This window comes from Balaenoptera acutorostrata, chromosome 10 (genome assembly GCF_949987535.1).
Source record: "Balaenoptera acutorostrata chromosome 10, mBalAcu1.1, whole genome shotgun sequence".
In the NCBI taxonomy this organism is placed as follows: Eukaryota; Metazoa; Chordata; class Mammalia; order Artiodactyla; family Balaenopteridae; genus Balaenoptera; species Balaenoptera acutorostrata.
Window position 1 is genome coordinate 52,499,747 of NC_080073.1, and position 15,108 is coordinate 52,514,854.

Below are 15,108 nucleotides of genomic sequence, written 5' to 3' on the forward strand. Positions count from 1 at the left end.
GTCCTGACCGGATAGAAGGGGCAAGGGAGTTTTCTGGAGTCTCTCTTTTTTCTTTGGCTGGGCAGCTTGCGAGATCTTAGTTTCCTGACCAGGGATTGAACCCAGGCCACGGCAGTGAAAACACCAAGTCCTAACCACTGGACCACCAGGGAATTCCCTGGAGTCTTTTTTTGGCCACGCAGCATGCGGGATCTTAGTTCCCCAACCAGGAATTGTACCTGGGCGCCTGCAGTGGTAGAGCAGAGTCCTAACCAGTGGACTGACAGGGAAGTCCCAGGGGTCTCTTTTTTAAGGGCACTAATCCCATTCATGAAGGCCCCGTCCTCATGAACTAATCACCCCAAAGACCTCAAAGACCTCACCTCCAAACACTATCACTTTGGGGATTAGGTTTCAACATATGAATTCCGTGGGGGCTGGGGGTGGGACATAAATATTCACTCTATAGCACTAATCTAGTCTGAGTCTGGGAAAGTTTCTTGCAAGAGGCCATTCTTTTTTTCTTTTTTTAAAATTTGTTTAATTTATTTATTTTTGGCTGTGTTGGGTCTTCACTGCTGAGCACAGGCTTTCTCTAGTTGAGGCAAGCAGGGGCTACTCTTCCTTGTGGTGGCTTCTCTTGCTGCGGAGCAGGGGCTCTAGGCACATGGGCTTCAGTAGTTGCAGTACACAGGCTCAATAGTTGTGGCTCGCAGGCTCTACAGCACAGGCTCAGTAGTTGTAGTGCACAGGCTTATTTGCTCCACGGCATGTGGGATCTTCCCGGACCAGGGCTCGAACCCGTGTTCCCTGCATTGGCGGGTGGATTCTCAACCATTGAGCCACCAGGGAAGCCCCAAGAGGCCATCGTTGAACTCCTTTAAAGGGCCTGAAAAAATGGAATAGAAGTTTGCTGGAGGCAAAAATGAACAAAGGAAGAAGATTCTAGGCGAAGAAAACAACACTACAAAGGAGAAGACAAGTGATGGGACTGGAGGCCAAATAACACCATAGGAGACCCCTCAGTGTGATCTCCATAAGAAAAATGAGGGCCTGGGAATTCCCTGGCGGTCCAGTGGTTATGACTCCATGCTTCCACTGCTGGGGGCCTGGGTTCAATCCCTGGTCAGGGAACTAAGATCCCACAAGCTGTATGGCATGCCCCCCACAAAAAAATTAAATAAATAAAATAAATTAATTAATTAAATAAAATAAAAAAAGATGAGGGCCTGAGTTAAGGCACAGACCATAAAGGGCCATAACACAGAGAAAGATAAATGTCATAAGTTAGATGTAGGTAGAGTGGTGTGGAAATTGTTAGAAGGAAAGAACTCCTTCAGCTAGTGCAAGCACTGATTACTTCATTACAAAAGAGGTATTAAATCTGGGACTTGAACTGGGAATGAGTTGTGACCTATGGTCCTAAAAGCAAAATCTAAGAGGACGTCCCCGAAACCCACGGTTAGAGAAAGTTCAAGAAATACATACAGGCAACGGTAGGCTGCAGAGCAATTTCTTCATGTTCAACAAATAATTATCTTATCCTGGGCTGGAAAACGGAGGCTGAGTCAAGAATTAAGTGCTCATTCTTTATTTGGGGGGTAAACCCATGACAGTGGGAGAGAGAGGAGAGGCAAAGAGGGAAAGGAAGGATGAGACGCAACACAAAGTAATGTGTTACCACACTGGCTACGGCTTCAGAACAGCCTTGGAATGTGGACCCACTAAACTACGTGGAATGTCTCTGAACAGGCTATACAGAGAAACCACTCCTTGAAATAGTTGATCCGAGGAAAGAAGGGAGAGGTCATTTATTTACTGGCTCTTTTCCTCCTCTGACCTCTGTTGCACTATGGTTCTCTACGGGGGAGTGAACTTGCCTGCCCCTCTGGGTTACACCACCCAGCCTCTGGCAGCCATGTAGGAAGCATGGTGCTTTGTTCCAGTGAGTGCAGAGGTGTGTAGAGGAGCCAGAAACTCCAGATGGTTGGTTTGGGGCAGAAGATGTGCTGCCAGGGCAGCTGGGGGGAACAGGAAGCCTAGAGCTCTGGAGACAGGTGACTAGGGAATCTGAGGCATCACACAGATAATGTTTGATATAGCAGTTAGAGAGGTTGTAATCAAATTACCATGGAAACTCTCTGACCCAGAAGTTGCAAACTTAAATCTCTCATGGGGCCTGCAGGCCATGTCAAAAGAACAGTGGACCAGATGGAGATCGTTGCCAACTGGAAGAACTTACCTGCTTAAAGAATGTCCCAATGCATATCTCTGATCTACTGTTACCCTGGTATGGCCAGACCTTCTGATCTTTGAAGAGAAACTGGAAATCCAGATTATGTAAATTCCCCTGATTAAATATTGACAATTCCATTGATTATATAAAATTTAAGACACCGATGGGCCAACATGGTGACTGTCAAAACAAATAGCCCTTTGGCCATATCTAGTTGTAACCTTCGATTGAGCTAGAAAACTACTGTGATCATTCAGAGACATGAACCACAGCTGCAGATGTGGATATAAAGACAGAGAGGGCTAAATCCGGGGGCCCACACGAAGAAGAAACAACAGGCCTAGATCAAACACGAAGGGGAAAAAACAACACTGCAAAGAAGCAGCTGGGAGACCCTAGGGAAGCAGATGCTTTTGCCATATAGTGAAGGCGAAAGAAGATAGGAGAGAGAGTGTTTAAAACAAAGTCATTTCCCCCCCCCCCCCCCACTAAGGCCGGCCTCACTTGGGGCATTTGTTTTTAGATCTCAGACTCCTGAAAGGGAGTTTGAGGACATGGTGACAAGGGCATCCTAATGCTCATGACTGTCAAGAGGGATGGGCCAGTCCTGGGACACAGCTGTTAACTTTTATTGGGATTGTGGGGAAACTGTTGTCCAATGATTTCACAATTTTATCTTTTTATTGTTTCATAACCATACCCATCAGTTGGTTGCACAATTTAACCCCAGGATACAGGTCTTGGGACTTACTGTCTCAGAAAACTCAAAGACTTGTGAGAAGCATGAGGAATTGCTGCACATCAGAATTGTCCGCATCTGTTGGCAGGAGGCTTTATTATTTATTTTTTAAATAACTTTTTATTTTCATATAAGAATTGCTATATGCCCTTTACCTAATTCATCAATTGTTAACATTTTGCCTTATTGCCCTTATTTGCTCCATAATCATGTACATCTAATAATATGTATATTATGTATTATGTATAATTTTATATATAAACATATACATATGATCATTTGAGAGGAAGTTGCAGACATTATGCCCCTTTACCCCTAAATGTTTCAGAGCGTATTACCTTTTTTTGTGTGTGTGTGATTTTTTTTAACAATTTTTTTAAAAATTTTATTTATTTATTTTTATTTTTGGCTGTGTTGGGTCTTCGTTGCTGCACGTGGGCTTTCTCTAGTTGCAGTGAACAGGGGCTACTCTTCGTTGTGGTGCACGGGCTTCTCATTGCGGTGGCTTCTCTTGTTGCGGAGCACAGGTACTAGGCACGCAGGCTTCAGTAGTTGTGGCGCACAGGCTTAGCTGCTCCGTGACAGGTAGGATCTTCCCGGACCAGGGATCGAACTGGTGTCCCCTGCATTGGCAGGCGGATTCTTAACCATTGCACCACCAGGGAAGTCCCAGAGTGTATTTCCTAAGAACATAACCACTGTATTGTTATCAAAATTAGAAAATTTAATCTTGATACAATATTATTTTCTAATCCATAGTCTATATTCAACTTTTGCTAATTGTCCCAATAATGTCTCTTGTAGCAATTTTTTTTCCTGGTTCACGATCCAATCTGGGATCATGCACTGCATTTAGTTGTCATTTCTTTTTAGTGGAGGCCTTGTTTTTTCCTTGCTTTTAACATCTATCATTTAGTATTCCTAAAACCTATTGCAAATTACAATCATTTAAATAGAACTTTAAAAATATTAGAAATGTAAAGTTAGCTAAATTTTTACACTGAAATACAGATCATAACTGACACTGGGGGACTTCCCTGGAGGTCCAGCAGTTAAGACTCTGAGCTTCCAGTGCAGAAGGCTCGGGTTCGTTCCGTGGTCAGGGAACTAAGATCCCACATGCCAAGCGGTGCAGGCCAGAAAAATAAAAAAAAGAAAGAAAAGAAAAGAACTGACACTGGAACCTGAGGAAAGCTCTGTTAGGACCACAGTGGAAAACAGGTCATTCAAAGGGAGATTGATTCTTGTTCTAAAACTTTATTTACTTATTTATTTTTAATTTTTGTTGGAGTATAGTTGATGTACAATGTTCTGTTAGTTTCTGCTGTACAGCAAAGTGAATCGGTTATACATACACATATATCCACTCTTTTTTTAGATTCTATTCCCATATAGGTCATAACAGAGTATTGAGTAGAGTTCCCTGTGCTATACAGTAGGTCCTTATTAGTTACCTATTTTATATATAGTAGTGTGCATATGTCAATCCCAATCTCCCAATTTATCCTAACTTGTGCAAAGCCCTGTTAGGATAGAAAAACAAAGTTTTTACCTGTTATTGGGCCACATATGTCTCTTCCCTTCATTGTTCTTAGGCTACTGATGAGGCCTCTGTGCTTCTCAAGCCACCTTTGGTGAAGGATCACTTTTGTTTCTGCGATTATCAGTGCTCTTTCCCATCTTTCAAGGACTGATCTGGTTGTACAAATTTATAACAAAAAATTACTAGAAAAAAGAAATTAAAAATAGACATAAAATTCACATCTAATTTTTTCATTATTAGATGCAACAGACAAACTTTCTCAAATTGCTATAAGTTTCCAAATACCTACTCTGAATTTCTGTACTTACCTTATGTCACTGGTCCTCGGATCACACTTAGAGTAGCACTGGTCTATATCAGAGCATGCCGCATATATAGTTGTGTATGTGGACATCTTTCTACTGGAAGTGATTCCCTATGGGGTGATAGCCTTCTCAAGGTCATTTCATATTCCCCACAACCTGGAGCAGGAGGTTTACACACCAGCACACACTCTATATGCACACTTGGACAGGAACTAGAAATAAAGTAGGCACAGAAGCATGGCCTTGTAAAAGTAATTCGGGCTCTAATAAACTATAGTGGAAAAGAATATGAAAAAGAATATATTTTGCTGTATACCGGAAACTAACACAACATTATAAATCAACTATACTTCAATTAAAAAATAAAAATAAAAAATAATTCGGGCTCTAAAGTCAGGCAATGAGGGACTTCCCTGGCTGTCCAGTGGTTAAGACTCCGTGCTCCTAGTGAAGGGGGCTCGAGTTTGATCCCTGGTTGGGGAACTAAGATCCCACATGCTGCACAGCAAGGCCAGAAAAAACCAGAAAGCAACAGAAAACAAATAAAGGACTAAATGGCGAATACCCTTGTAACCACCCTCTGGTTCAAGAAACAAAACTTTGTTGCCCTTCCATGGGGCCCCTCCCAATCTCAGGCCCTCACTCCCACAAGTAACCACTATTCTTGACTTTTATAATCGTCACTCACAGTGTTAAAATCCAGACTAAGTTTTAAAAAGATGCACAAGTTGTAAAAAATAGTGCTAAAGAAAAAAATTATTCTGACACCTGCTAAAATGGTAAGGAAAACTTCCTTCAAGACTTTTTTGTAATAAGGGTCAACTCTACTGCCATAGGTGGGGAGGGATGGGTCTCAATTCTAAGTACAGCAAAGATAGCTGGGGATTTACAGCCAGCAGAGAGAAGGGCTTGGTGGTGAAAAATTATGAGGAGATCTCAAGGGATTCTTGCTAAGGGGAGGTCAAGGACTTAGATATCAAAGAGAGGTGGGGTGGGAATGAGGACCTTGATCAGATAACAAGAATTGGGGGATTGTTCCCAAACTGACTTAGCAGGATTCTTTGCTAAGGCTGGACAATGCAGGGCTGGCAAGGACAGGACAGGCACAGAAGGCCAAGGTCCAGGTCTAGAAGAGTCTAAAAGAGTCTCTAGTCAGAGGAGCCTAATTAAAGTTTAGTCTAGGAGTCTGTCAGTAGACCGCATAATTTAACCATACATTTGTTTTTTTGTTTTGTTTTGTTTTTGGCTGCGCCCTGAGACTTGTGGGACCTTAGTTCCCCTACCAGGGATCAAACCCAGGCCACCACAGTGAAAGCGCCGAGTCCTAACCACTGGACCACCAGGGAATCCCCTAACCCTACATTTTTATTTTTCAAAACTAAGTTAACAATATAAAAGTCGAAAATATTTAAAATGAGTGAATTTTGTGGAATGTTAATTATAACTCAATAAAGCTGGAAAAATACATATATTTGAAATCGATTTCCCTAAAGGCTCCTTCCTCTGAGAAAAGGGGGATTTTCAGAGTTCGGGGAACTAGGTAGGAAAGACTTAACTTCAGACTCATATCTAGTGGTTAACCAGCGGTCCTGGACACGTTAACTCACAGAGTAGAGACTTCGTTTTCACGAGTGTAAAACTTGGATAAAACTTGTATTTTATGCTCAGTTGACAGATCTGCGTCATCGTAGGGATGTTGAGAGGCTCAAGTGCAAAACTGAAAGATGGGAGGTGTTGCTACTCTTATCTCTCAAAACCCAACGATGAGATAAAAATTCCGCAGCCCCTGGTGCTTTGAGGGTTGGCATTCGGAAAGATTTCGCCACAGCTGAAACACACCTCTAAATATATCAATAACCTGGAAAAGTGGTTCTCAAACTTTAGCATGCATCGGAACTACCTGGAGGGTTTGTAAAAATACAGATTTCTGGATCCCACCCCTAGAATTTCTTGGGCGAGGACCTGCTATTTCCATTTCTAACACGTATCAGAGACAGGATTGGTCTAGGGAACCACACTTTCCAGTCCCCTGGTTTAGTCTTCCGGACAGCCCCGTAGGCAGGGCTGGGAGGCCATCTAGCCCACTTACGTTTATCTGGCCTCAACTTCCCTCTTCTGTCCTGTCAAGGGAACCAGGGAGCAAGGAGACCCCTGTTAAAGGCCAACCCCGAGGCGCGTTATCAAGCTGCTGACAGCCAGGCCTCCTGAGGGTCTTTGCAAAAGGCCCCTCCCGCCGGCGGAGGCCTGCCGGGGCCAGATAACACCATACTGCTGTCACGCGGCCGCGCTGGGCCCCAGGCTCCCGCCTCCCTGGGCTCAGGGCCCGGCGGCCGCTGGGCGGGGCGCGGGGCGGAGCCGGCGCGGGGCGGTGCCAGGCCGCGGGTCCTCAGTCAAGTGACACCCGGCGGCTGCCCCGGCGCTGACTGTGGAGCCAGGAGGCCGGAGGGTGGATATGTCGGGGGTCGTTCGCATCCTCTCCCTGCTGCTGGTGCCGCTGCTGCTGGGCTCTGCGCGTGGCTTGCACGTAAGTCCACAGGACCCCCGCGCAGGAATGATGGATAGGGGACAGGCTGGCGGGGGACCGGGCTGGTGCTGCGGCCACCTGGGGTCCCAAAGGGCGGAGGTCCTGGGACCCCAAGGCGCGCCCGGGCCCGCAAGGCAACCGGGGGAGCTCAGGCAGGGGGCTGAGCCGGCAGAGGGCCGGCCGGGCGGGGCGAGCTTCCTTACCGGTAGCTCTGTCGCTCGTGTGTTCCGCCCCTGCCGCCTCTTTTCGCTGGGACCTACTTCCTTATTGGTGCAATGAGGGGCTGAGATGAGGTGCTTTCCAGCTTTGCGGGTTTCCGGGAGGGGGATTCCAAGTAGCGCGCGTTCTTGGAGGGCGCCTTGGGCTCTGGCTTGGCGCGCCCTCCCTTGCCAGCGGTCTGCGGAGCGCTCCGGAAGGAGAAAAATGGGGTCAGGAGAGGCCCCCGCAATGGGAACATTGGATTAATTACCTTCGAGGTGTTCTCTTTTCGGACATTTCGTGCCCTTCTCGGCCCTTCCCGCCGCCTACTTTTAAGGCTTGGATTTTACAAACCTTCAGGGTTTGGCGGCGGGCAAGAGGCAGGCTGCAGGTAGCCGCCAGCGTTGCTGGAGGGAGGTCTGGCGGGGCGAGGTGCTGGGCGGTGCGGGGCGTTCACGATTGCGGGAGAAGAACTACAGCCTCAGTCCACCCGGCAGGGCTAAGGCAGGGGCGGAGGAAACTCCGAATCGCTCCTGGGAAGGTCAGCATCACGGCCTTGGAAAGGTGGGGTGGATCTGAGGGGGGATTGAAACGGGCGCCTGTCTCTCTACACGTTCAGGGAACCAACTTTGGTTCCTCCAGAGTTCGGGTGGGCTGAGTCTGGGACTTGTTTTATAAGTGGAAAATGGTGAACTTTGACTTACAAATTACACCTTTGATAAAAGGCTTTCAGTAAAGTGCGTAGGGCAAGGGGAAAAGAAAAAAAAAATATATATATATATATATATGCACATATTTATCTTAAACCGAGGTTGAGAATCTTATTTGGAAAACAACTGTTGAAAATATTTTCATTTGGGGTTCTTCTTGGGAAAAGGTCACCTCAAATGACTATTTGCTAACCTTTGTCTACCTGGGTCTGTGCTTCCCCTGCCCCAGTTTTTTGTCTGGGAGCCCTGGAGTGGGAACTAGCCAGCTATGAGAGCCACAAGAGAATAGTTCAAGGGTTCAGTGGCAGAGAGAGATGGGGAGAAGGCAAATCTTAACCAATATCTAGGAGGGTTGTGAGACGGGAGGGTTAAGGATTTATGGAGGAGGAGCTGGGGGACAAGGCAGCCTGCCGTGTCGTGGTTGCTCATTATTCTTGAGCAGCATCAGTCACAGGGGCTGCCCTGTGACTGCCAGGAGGCTGTCTTCACCCCAGGAATCCTTATGTCAGGTGTCTAGGTGTCCCTCCTGGGCCTAGAGCTGAAAAAGATACCAGCCGACTAGCTTTCCATGATTTCCTTCTTTACATTTATTTACAACAGCGGTTCTCAAACATTAACTGTCCTAGAAATTAAAACCGAACATTTAAAAATATTTATTAACTTACTTAAGAAATCATAAAATCGTTATATGTTAATAAACTTTATATATTTCTTGAAAAATAATATTTCTTCCCAAATTTTAGGGCGAAGAGTGACATTGTACATTTTTGCAAATCTCTTTCATGTCTGTCTTAATAGATGATAGTTGGATTCTCATAGCTACTTCTGCATTCAGTCTTGCTATATCACATGTCATGTAGCCTCTGGAAAACTTCACTGTACACTCATGAGAGAATGATTATGGCTTAGTACTGTTTTTGAAAATAGTTTTGACTTAATGGGCCCCCTGAAAGGGTCTCCCTGGACCACACTTTGAGAACCGCTGGTTTAGAATAATGTTTTTCTTATTATAAAAGTTCATATGCATTATGGAAATACCTTAAACATACAGAAAACTGTAAGAAAATGAAACTGCCCATCCTGTTATAATCCAGCATGTTTGTATTTCAATAATAAAATGTAGCAACTGACTGGTATTTGAGTGGCTTGGATTCAAGGTGGGTTGGGCAGGTGTAAGTGGCCTTCAGGTTTTGACTGGGGACAAGGAAGCTCTCATATCCCACAAAGCTGACGCCGGTTCCTGGTTGCAGGCGGAGCTGACCTGGAAACCTGTCCTTGGCCACTGTCCTATCTAAGGAGCTCACCTTCCAGAGCCCGCCTGCACAGAACTGGCAGGGGACCCTCTTAGGAGCAGAGGTGATGGCGATCTTCAGGCAGCTGTCCCTGGGCGCAAAGGCCGCCCTGGCAGCCGGCACTGTCTTCGTGTCCATGGTCATCTCCCGCTCCTACCTGGCGGAGAGCCTCGAGCTCAGGGCCTGGCGGTGGCTGTTCCGCCTGCAGCTCGCCCTGTTTGCCAACTCGCTCATGCTCCTCGGTTCCCTCTACATCTGGCGAAGCACCGTCAGCAACCTCAGCCACTCCCCTGCTGCAGAGTCGGCCTGTTTCCAGCTTTGGAAGATGGCCATTGTGGCCTTCCTGGCCCTGGCCCATTCCAGTTTCTTCACCATGCTCTTTCTAGTGGCCGAGGAGCCCTATCTCTTTTCCCTGGCGGCCTACTCCTGCCTCGGGGCATACATCATCATGGTGTGCTTCCTCTGTACCCTCAGTGGCATGGAGCAGGCCTACCAGCTCCTGGCCTTGCGCGCCGGCAGGGTGGTGGGCAGCCTTGACAAGACAAGGAAGCTGGCACTCAGGCCAGCGCTGGCGGTGCTGGTGACCGCCGTGCTCAGCGTGGTAGGGCTGCTGAACGCTGCCCAGCCCCCGGCTGTGAAAACCGTGGAGGTGCCCATCCATTGGCTGCCCACCTCCATGGACAACCTCAAGATCGCGCTGCTCTCGGACATCCACTTGGGCCCCACGGTGGGCAGGACCAAGATGGAGATGTTCGTGAAGATGGTGAACACGCTAGAACCGGATGTCACAGTGATTGTGGGTGACCTGTGCGATGCCGAAGCCTCTGTCCTCCGGACGGCCGTCGCTCCTCTGGGCCAGCTTCGTTCACGCCTCGGCACCTACTTCGTCACGGGGAATCACGAGTACTACACATCAGATGTCAGCAACTGGTTTGCGCTGCTGGAATCCCTGAACGTCAAGCCCCTTCACAATCAGAACGTGAAGATTTCTGCCACCCGGGCCCAGCCTGGCGGGGGTGAGGATGATGACTGGATCTGCTTGGCCGGGGTGGACGACATCGAAGCAGACATCCTGCACTACTCTGGCCACGGCATGGATCTCGAGAAGGCTCTGGGGGGCTGCAGCCCGGACCACACCACCATCTTGCTAGCTCATCAGCCCCTGGCTGCCAAGAGAGCTCTCCAGGCTCGGCCAGATATCAACTTGATCCTTTCTGGGCACACTCACGCTGGGCAGATCTTCCCCTTGAATGTGGCAGCCTATCTCCTGAACCCCTTCTTTGCTGGTCTGTACCAAGTGGCCCAGACTACATTTGTTTATGTGAGCCCAGGCACGGCCTACTATGGGATACCCATGCGACTGGGCAGCAGGGCGGAGATTACAGAGCTCATCCTGCAGCGGGTTCCCTGAACCCACCCCTGCCCCGTGCGCCTCCTCATTGCCCTTGCCCTCCGTCCCCGACCCTCTGCAGAGCAGGCTGCCTGCTTTATCCCCTCCAGTCTCTCCTGCCAGCACACGCTTGTCACAAGACTGGCTTGCACCGTGATCAGTGGTGGGGCTGCCTGGCAAGTCCAGGCGAGTTAACTCTATAGATGGCCATCTGCTTCTTTCTGTGCATTTGTGAGGCCCCTAAAGTCACATGTGTAGGAACAGGCATCTATTTTCCAGATGATGTGGAGTAAGCCCTCCTCTTCTGCAGAACTCATGGGGATGAACTGAATCAGGGGGTTGCTTGAAGGGGATGCCTGTGGAAAGTGGAGTAGGGAGGGGACTCTTGGTATTTTAAAAGCCTCTTTAGGACTTAAGCAGTTTTCAAAAGCATTGATCCAGAGCTTTCTGGGGAAGGGGCAGTGTGGCTAGGTAATCTGGGAGAACTGGCGAGATGGAGGCCCCTCTGGCTGCTGGAGAAGAAGGTTTTCTTTTCCCCCCTTGGTTCTATCAGAGTCACCTTTACTGAGAGCATCAGCCAAATCGGCTGGAATATAGGGCTCATCCTGTTCCGGGCCTTGAGTGATGCTGTCTGATTGGCTGTGCTCCTGGGCCTTTGGGGTTGGGGGTGGGGTGGAAGGATGGGAACACTGGTAGGTGAATGAAGGTCATAGTGCTGCTGCTGCCTAGGAATTCAGAGGGTGTTTGCCAAACTTGGCTCCTTTTATACAACACCTGGATGAGGTGATTAGGGGTAGGCGACTTTCCCCAGCTGAGAGATGAGGGAACCGAGGCAAAGGGAGGTAGAGCACTGACAGCAGCACAAGGGTTATGGGAGATGCCCGCTGGAAGCCTGGTGTTCTGCCTCCCAGGACCAGTGTTCTTCCCACTGCCTGATGGTAAGTAGCTGTACCCTGAACAGGCGAGGACAGTGTTCAAACACAAGTAACACTGTAACGAGAACAAGCAAGGGCCTATAACCTGATGCCCTTTGGAAGTGGTCTGCTTGAGGCCGATCTCAGTTCACAGTAACTACGTGAGCCAGATGCGGAAGGGGGTCGGCCAGTTTCAGTGTAGGATGGCTGTTAGCCTGGAGGGACAGTCAGGAAACTGGAGTGCACACCCTCCACCCCAGGTTTGGGTCAGAAACGGAGGTTCGCTGTCTACCGGTAGGGAGGTTGAGGCTTGCATGGCGAGTGGCAGGGCACTGAGCTCCCGCGGGCCCCAAGGCCTTCCCTCCCTGGGACCCCTGGCTCTGGGATGCTGGGCTGTCCTTCCTGCTGGTGGCTCACTGCCCCCTTCCCCCCCACCAGCCTGACCCCATCAGAGCTCTCCTAGCGCTCTGGCCACAGAACCAGATGGCCATCCCTGAGCTGGACCCTCAGAAAAAGAGGCAGGGGTTACCGTGTCTGGAGCAGCCCCACCCTCGCTGGCCGGCCTCTGTGCCAGAGGTAGGATACCCTTTGACCCTGGGGTAGCAATAAGGCCTGACAGACAAGACCTCACTGAGAATCTTTCTGCAACAGGGAACTCTGACTGGAGGGGCTCACCCTCTCTTGTCAGGCAGCATCGGGCAAATGACCTCACTGAGCCTCGGTTTCCCTCACCCTGAAATGGGGATAATTATCATATCTACCTCAAGATTGTTTTGCAGGGAAGGTATTAAGACATGGCGCAGAAGTTGCTTGTGGCTCAGTCACAAGGAAGCACTTGATGTTGCTAATTTTTAAACATCCCGTGGGGCCTGCAAAGGGGCTGTGTTGGTCACAGGTGCACAGAGAATTTACGGAGCAGCCAATCCTGGGGAACAGGAGTGGGTACCATGCCGCCTGCCGCTGGGGCCCAGTGATTTGTCACAGCGGCAACTGCTGGGGTTGCTTTCCTCTGTCTCTTGCCTGTGTTATTGTCTCCCTGTGCACACTCAGCCTGGCCAGGGCGAGTCTCTCCATTTTCCCCCTTGTCCTCTTGGTTAGTGGAACCCTGGGGGCTCCTGGAGACCACCTTTCTTGTTTCCAGGCAACCAAAATATTGACAGCGGGTCTTCCAGTCAAGTTTAAAATGTATCTTTGAGTTGAGATTTCAGTGGTTTCCTTATTATTTACCCCCTCGTGTTTAATCATCCTTACAGCCAGGAATAAGTTTGGAGAAAAACTTATCCAGGACCAAGGAAAGGACCCTGGAGAGCCTTTCTTTTAACACATTTTGCGGATGGTGGGGTTATAGGAGGGGGAAGTGCTTTGCCAAGGGCAGCGCCCAGCTCAGCTCAAGTTTCCTGACTGCCTTCTCGGTGGCATCACTCAAGCTCCCCACCTCAGGAAGGTCACTTCCAGACCTTCTCACTTTCTCGTGCCCTGACCCCAGTTGGGATCACCCCCAGTCTACACTAGTTCTGCCATTTGTCTTCCACCTTATGGTGCAACAGGTCGTGTGTGTCTCCTGCTTTACCAAGTATTATTTCACTGGTTTCTTGATTTGGGATCTTTCTCATCAGTGCCCTGAGCTGGATGGAATTCACTTCCATCAGTCCTGCTTTTCATCTTGCACCTTCTTGTCTCTTCTCTTTCCCTGAGTGCCAGCATTTTTCGGTCTTGAGCACCTTTCATCCCTGCTCTGAAGTCCTTGCTTGACTGATTCCTCTCTTAACAGAAACAAGACAGGTCCATCTTCTGTGCCCAAGGAATAGTCAGCAGCACCTTCTCACACTTGGTTTGTGTTCCGTGACGTGGTGGAAGTTTTCCCAGCACAAATTTCTCCATTTGTGTCCAGATATGGTCCTGGTGGGCTGCTCTCCACGGCCCCCTTGGTACCTCTGTTCCCTGTTCTTCACTCATTTACCTTCTTTGATTTGTTTATTTATTGCCGGGCGGGGGGTGGGGTGGGGTGGTGAGAAACATTTACTTGAAGCTTGAAAATGCTTTCAATTTCATTCTAGTTTCTTTTTAAAAATCTGTTAAATGCAAGCTAAAATGAAACATAAAGCTTTCTAAAAATTAACAATAGCCTGTGTACTGTGATACTATTGTTATAAAACCTCAATACATTAATCCTACTGCCATTCATTCCAAACATCCATCCGTCCAACCATCCTTTTTTCCCCTTATTTAGTTTGTTCTTTTGAAAAGCTTTTTATTGTGAAAATTGGGAAGTATTCACAAACTAGAGAGAGCAGCAACAGAATCCCCATCACCCAGCTTCAACATTTGTGACTATTCTACTGTTCTTTCTCATCTACCCCAGCCCTACACTCTTTCTTTTTTGTCTGGAGTATATTAAGGCAAATCTTAGAAAATATAATTTCACCCTCAAGTGCTTCAGTATGAATCCTTTTAAAAAAAGCATATCCATAATGCTGTTCTAGCCGATGAAATTCACAGTAATTCTTTAATATCATCTTATACCTAGTTAGGAGACTTGGGGCTAGAAGTTAGGTTTTCTACCTCTTAATAAAAGTATTTTTTCCACTGTCAGGATTAGGTGGCTGTATCGATTACAGGTAAGTATAGGATTCAAATGCAGTTAACTGTGTAAAGAGTTAGTTTTCAGTTTTTCCTGATTATCTCAATTGTCTTTTTTGTGTGTGTGATAGAAAAGCACATAGCATGGAATTTATCATCTTAGTGATTTTTTAAAAAAATTATTTATTTATTTATTTATGGCTGTGTTGGGTCTTCGTTTCTGTGCGAGGGCTTTCTCCAGTTGCGGCAAGCAGGGGCCACTCTTCATCGCGGTGCGCGGGCCTCTCACTATTGCAGCCTCTCTTGTTGAGGAGCACAGGCTCCAGACGCGCAGGCTCAGTAATTGTGGCTCGCGGGCCTAGTTGCTCCGCGGCATGTGGGATCTTCCCAGACCAGGGCTCGAACCCATGTCCCCTGCATTGGCAGGCAGATTCTCAACCACTGCGCCACCAGGGAAGCCCATCTTAGTGATTTTTAAGTGTACAGTTCAATGGCGTTAAGTGTATTCACATTGATGTACAACAGATCTCCAGAGCTTTTTCATCTTGCAAATGAAAAACTCTATACCCATTAAACAACAACTCCCCTACACACCCCCAGCCCCTGGTAACCACTACTTCACATTCTGTTTCTATGAATCTGACTACTCTGGGTACTTCATACAAGTGGAATTATACATTATTTGCCTTTTGTGGCTG

The 15,108-nt window shown here is 47.9% G+C and overlaps 2 protein-coding genes and 1 long non-coding RNA gene across 6 annotated transcripts in view; 2 read left to right on the forward strand and 1 right to left on the reverse strand.

The window, feature by feature from the left end:
• Positions 1 to 2,934: 2,934 nt before the first annotated feature.
• LOC103001886 (uncharacterized) lies at positions 2,935 to 8,075 on the reverse strand. Of its 2 annotated transcripts, none has more exons than XR_009009449.1 (3): positions 7,530 to 8,075; positions 4,507 to 4,679; positions 2,935 to 3,637 (listed from the first exon to the last, which is right to left on the reverse strand). It is a non-coding gene; the product is annotated as an uncharacterized LOC103001886 (long non-coding RNA). The 2 variants fall into 2 exon arrangements; XR_451883.3 differs by having other exon boundaries at positions 4,507 to 4,649; positions 7,530 to 8,061.
• GLB1 (galactosidase beta 1) overlaps positions 7,160 to 15,108 on the forward strand; it is a 91,814-nt gene continuing 83,865 nt past the window's right edge. For all 3 annotated transcript variants that reach the window (XM_007191525.3, XM_007191524.3, XM_057554547.1), the window contains exon 1: positions 7,160 to 7,326. In XM_007191525.3, coding sequence (XP_007191587.2) covers positions 7,255 to 7,326 — 72 coding nt within the window. In that variant the 5' untranslated portion in view covers positions 7,160 to 7,254. The remainder of the gene's footprint in view (positions 7,327 to 15,108) is intronic.
• TMPPE (transmembrane protein with metallophosphoesterase domain) lies at positions 9,525 to 13,809 on the forward strand. The gene has a single exon (XM_007191523.2). It carries the CDS (start codon positions 9,594 to 9,596, stop codon positions 10,935 to 10,937), a length of 1,344 nt encoding a protein of 447 aa, XP_007191585.1. The 5' UTR covers positions 9,525 to 9,593; the 3' UTR covers positions 10,938 to 13,809.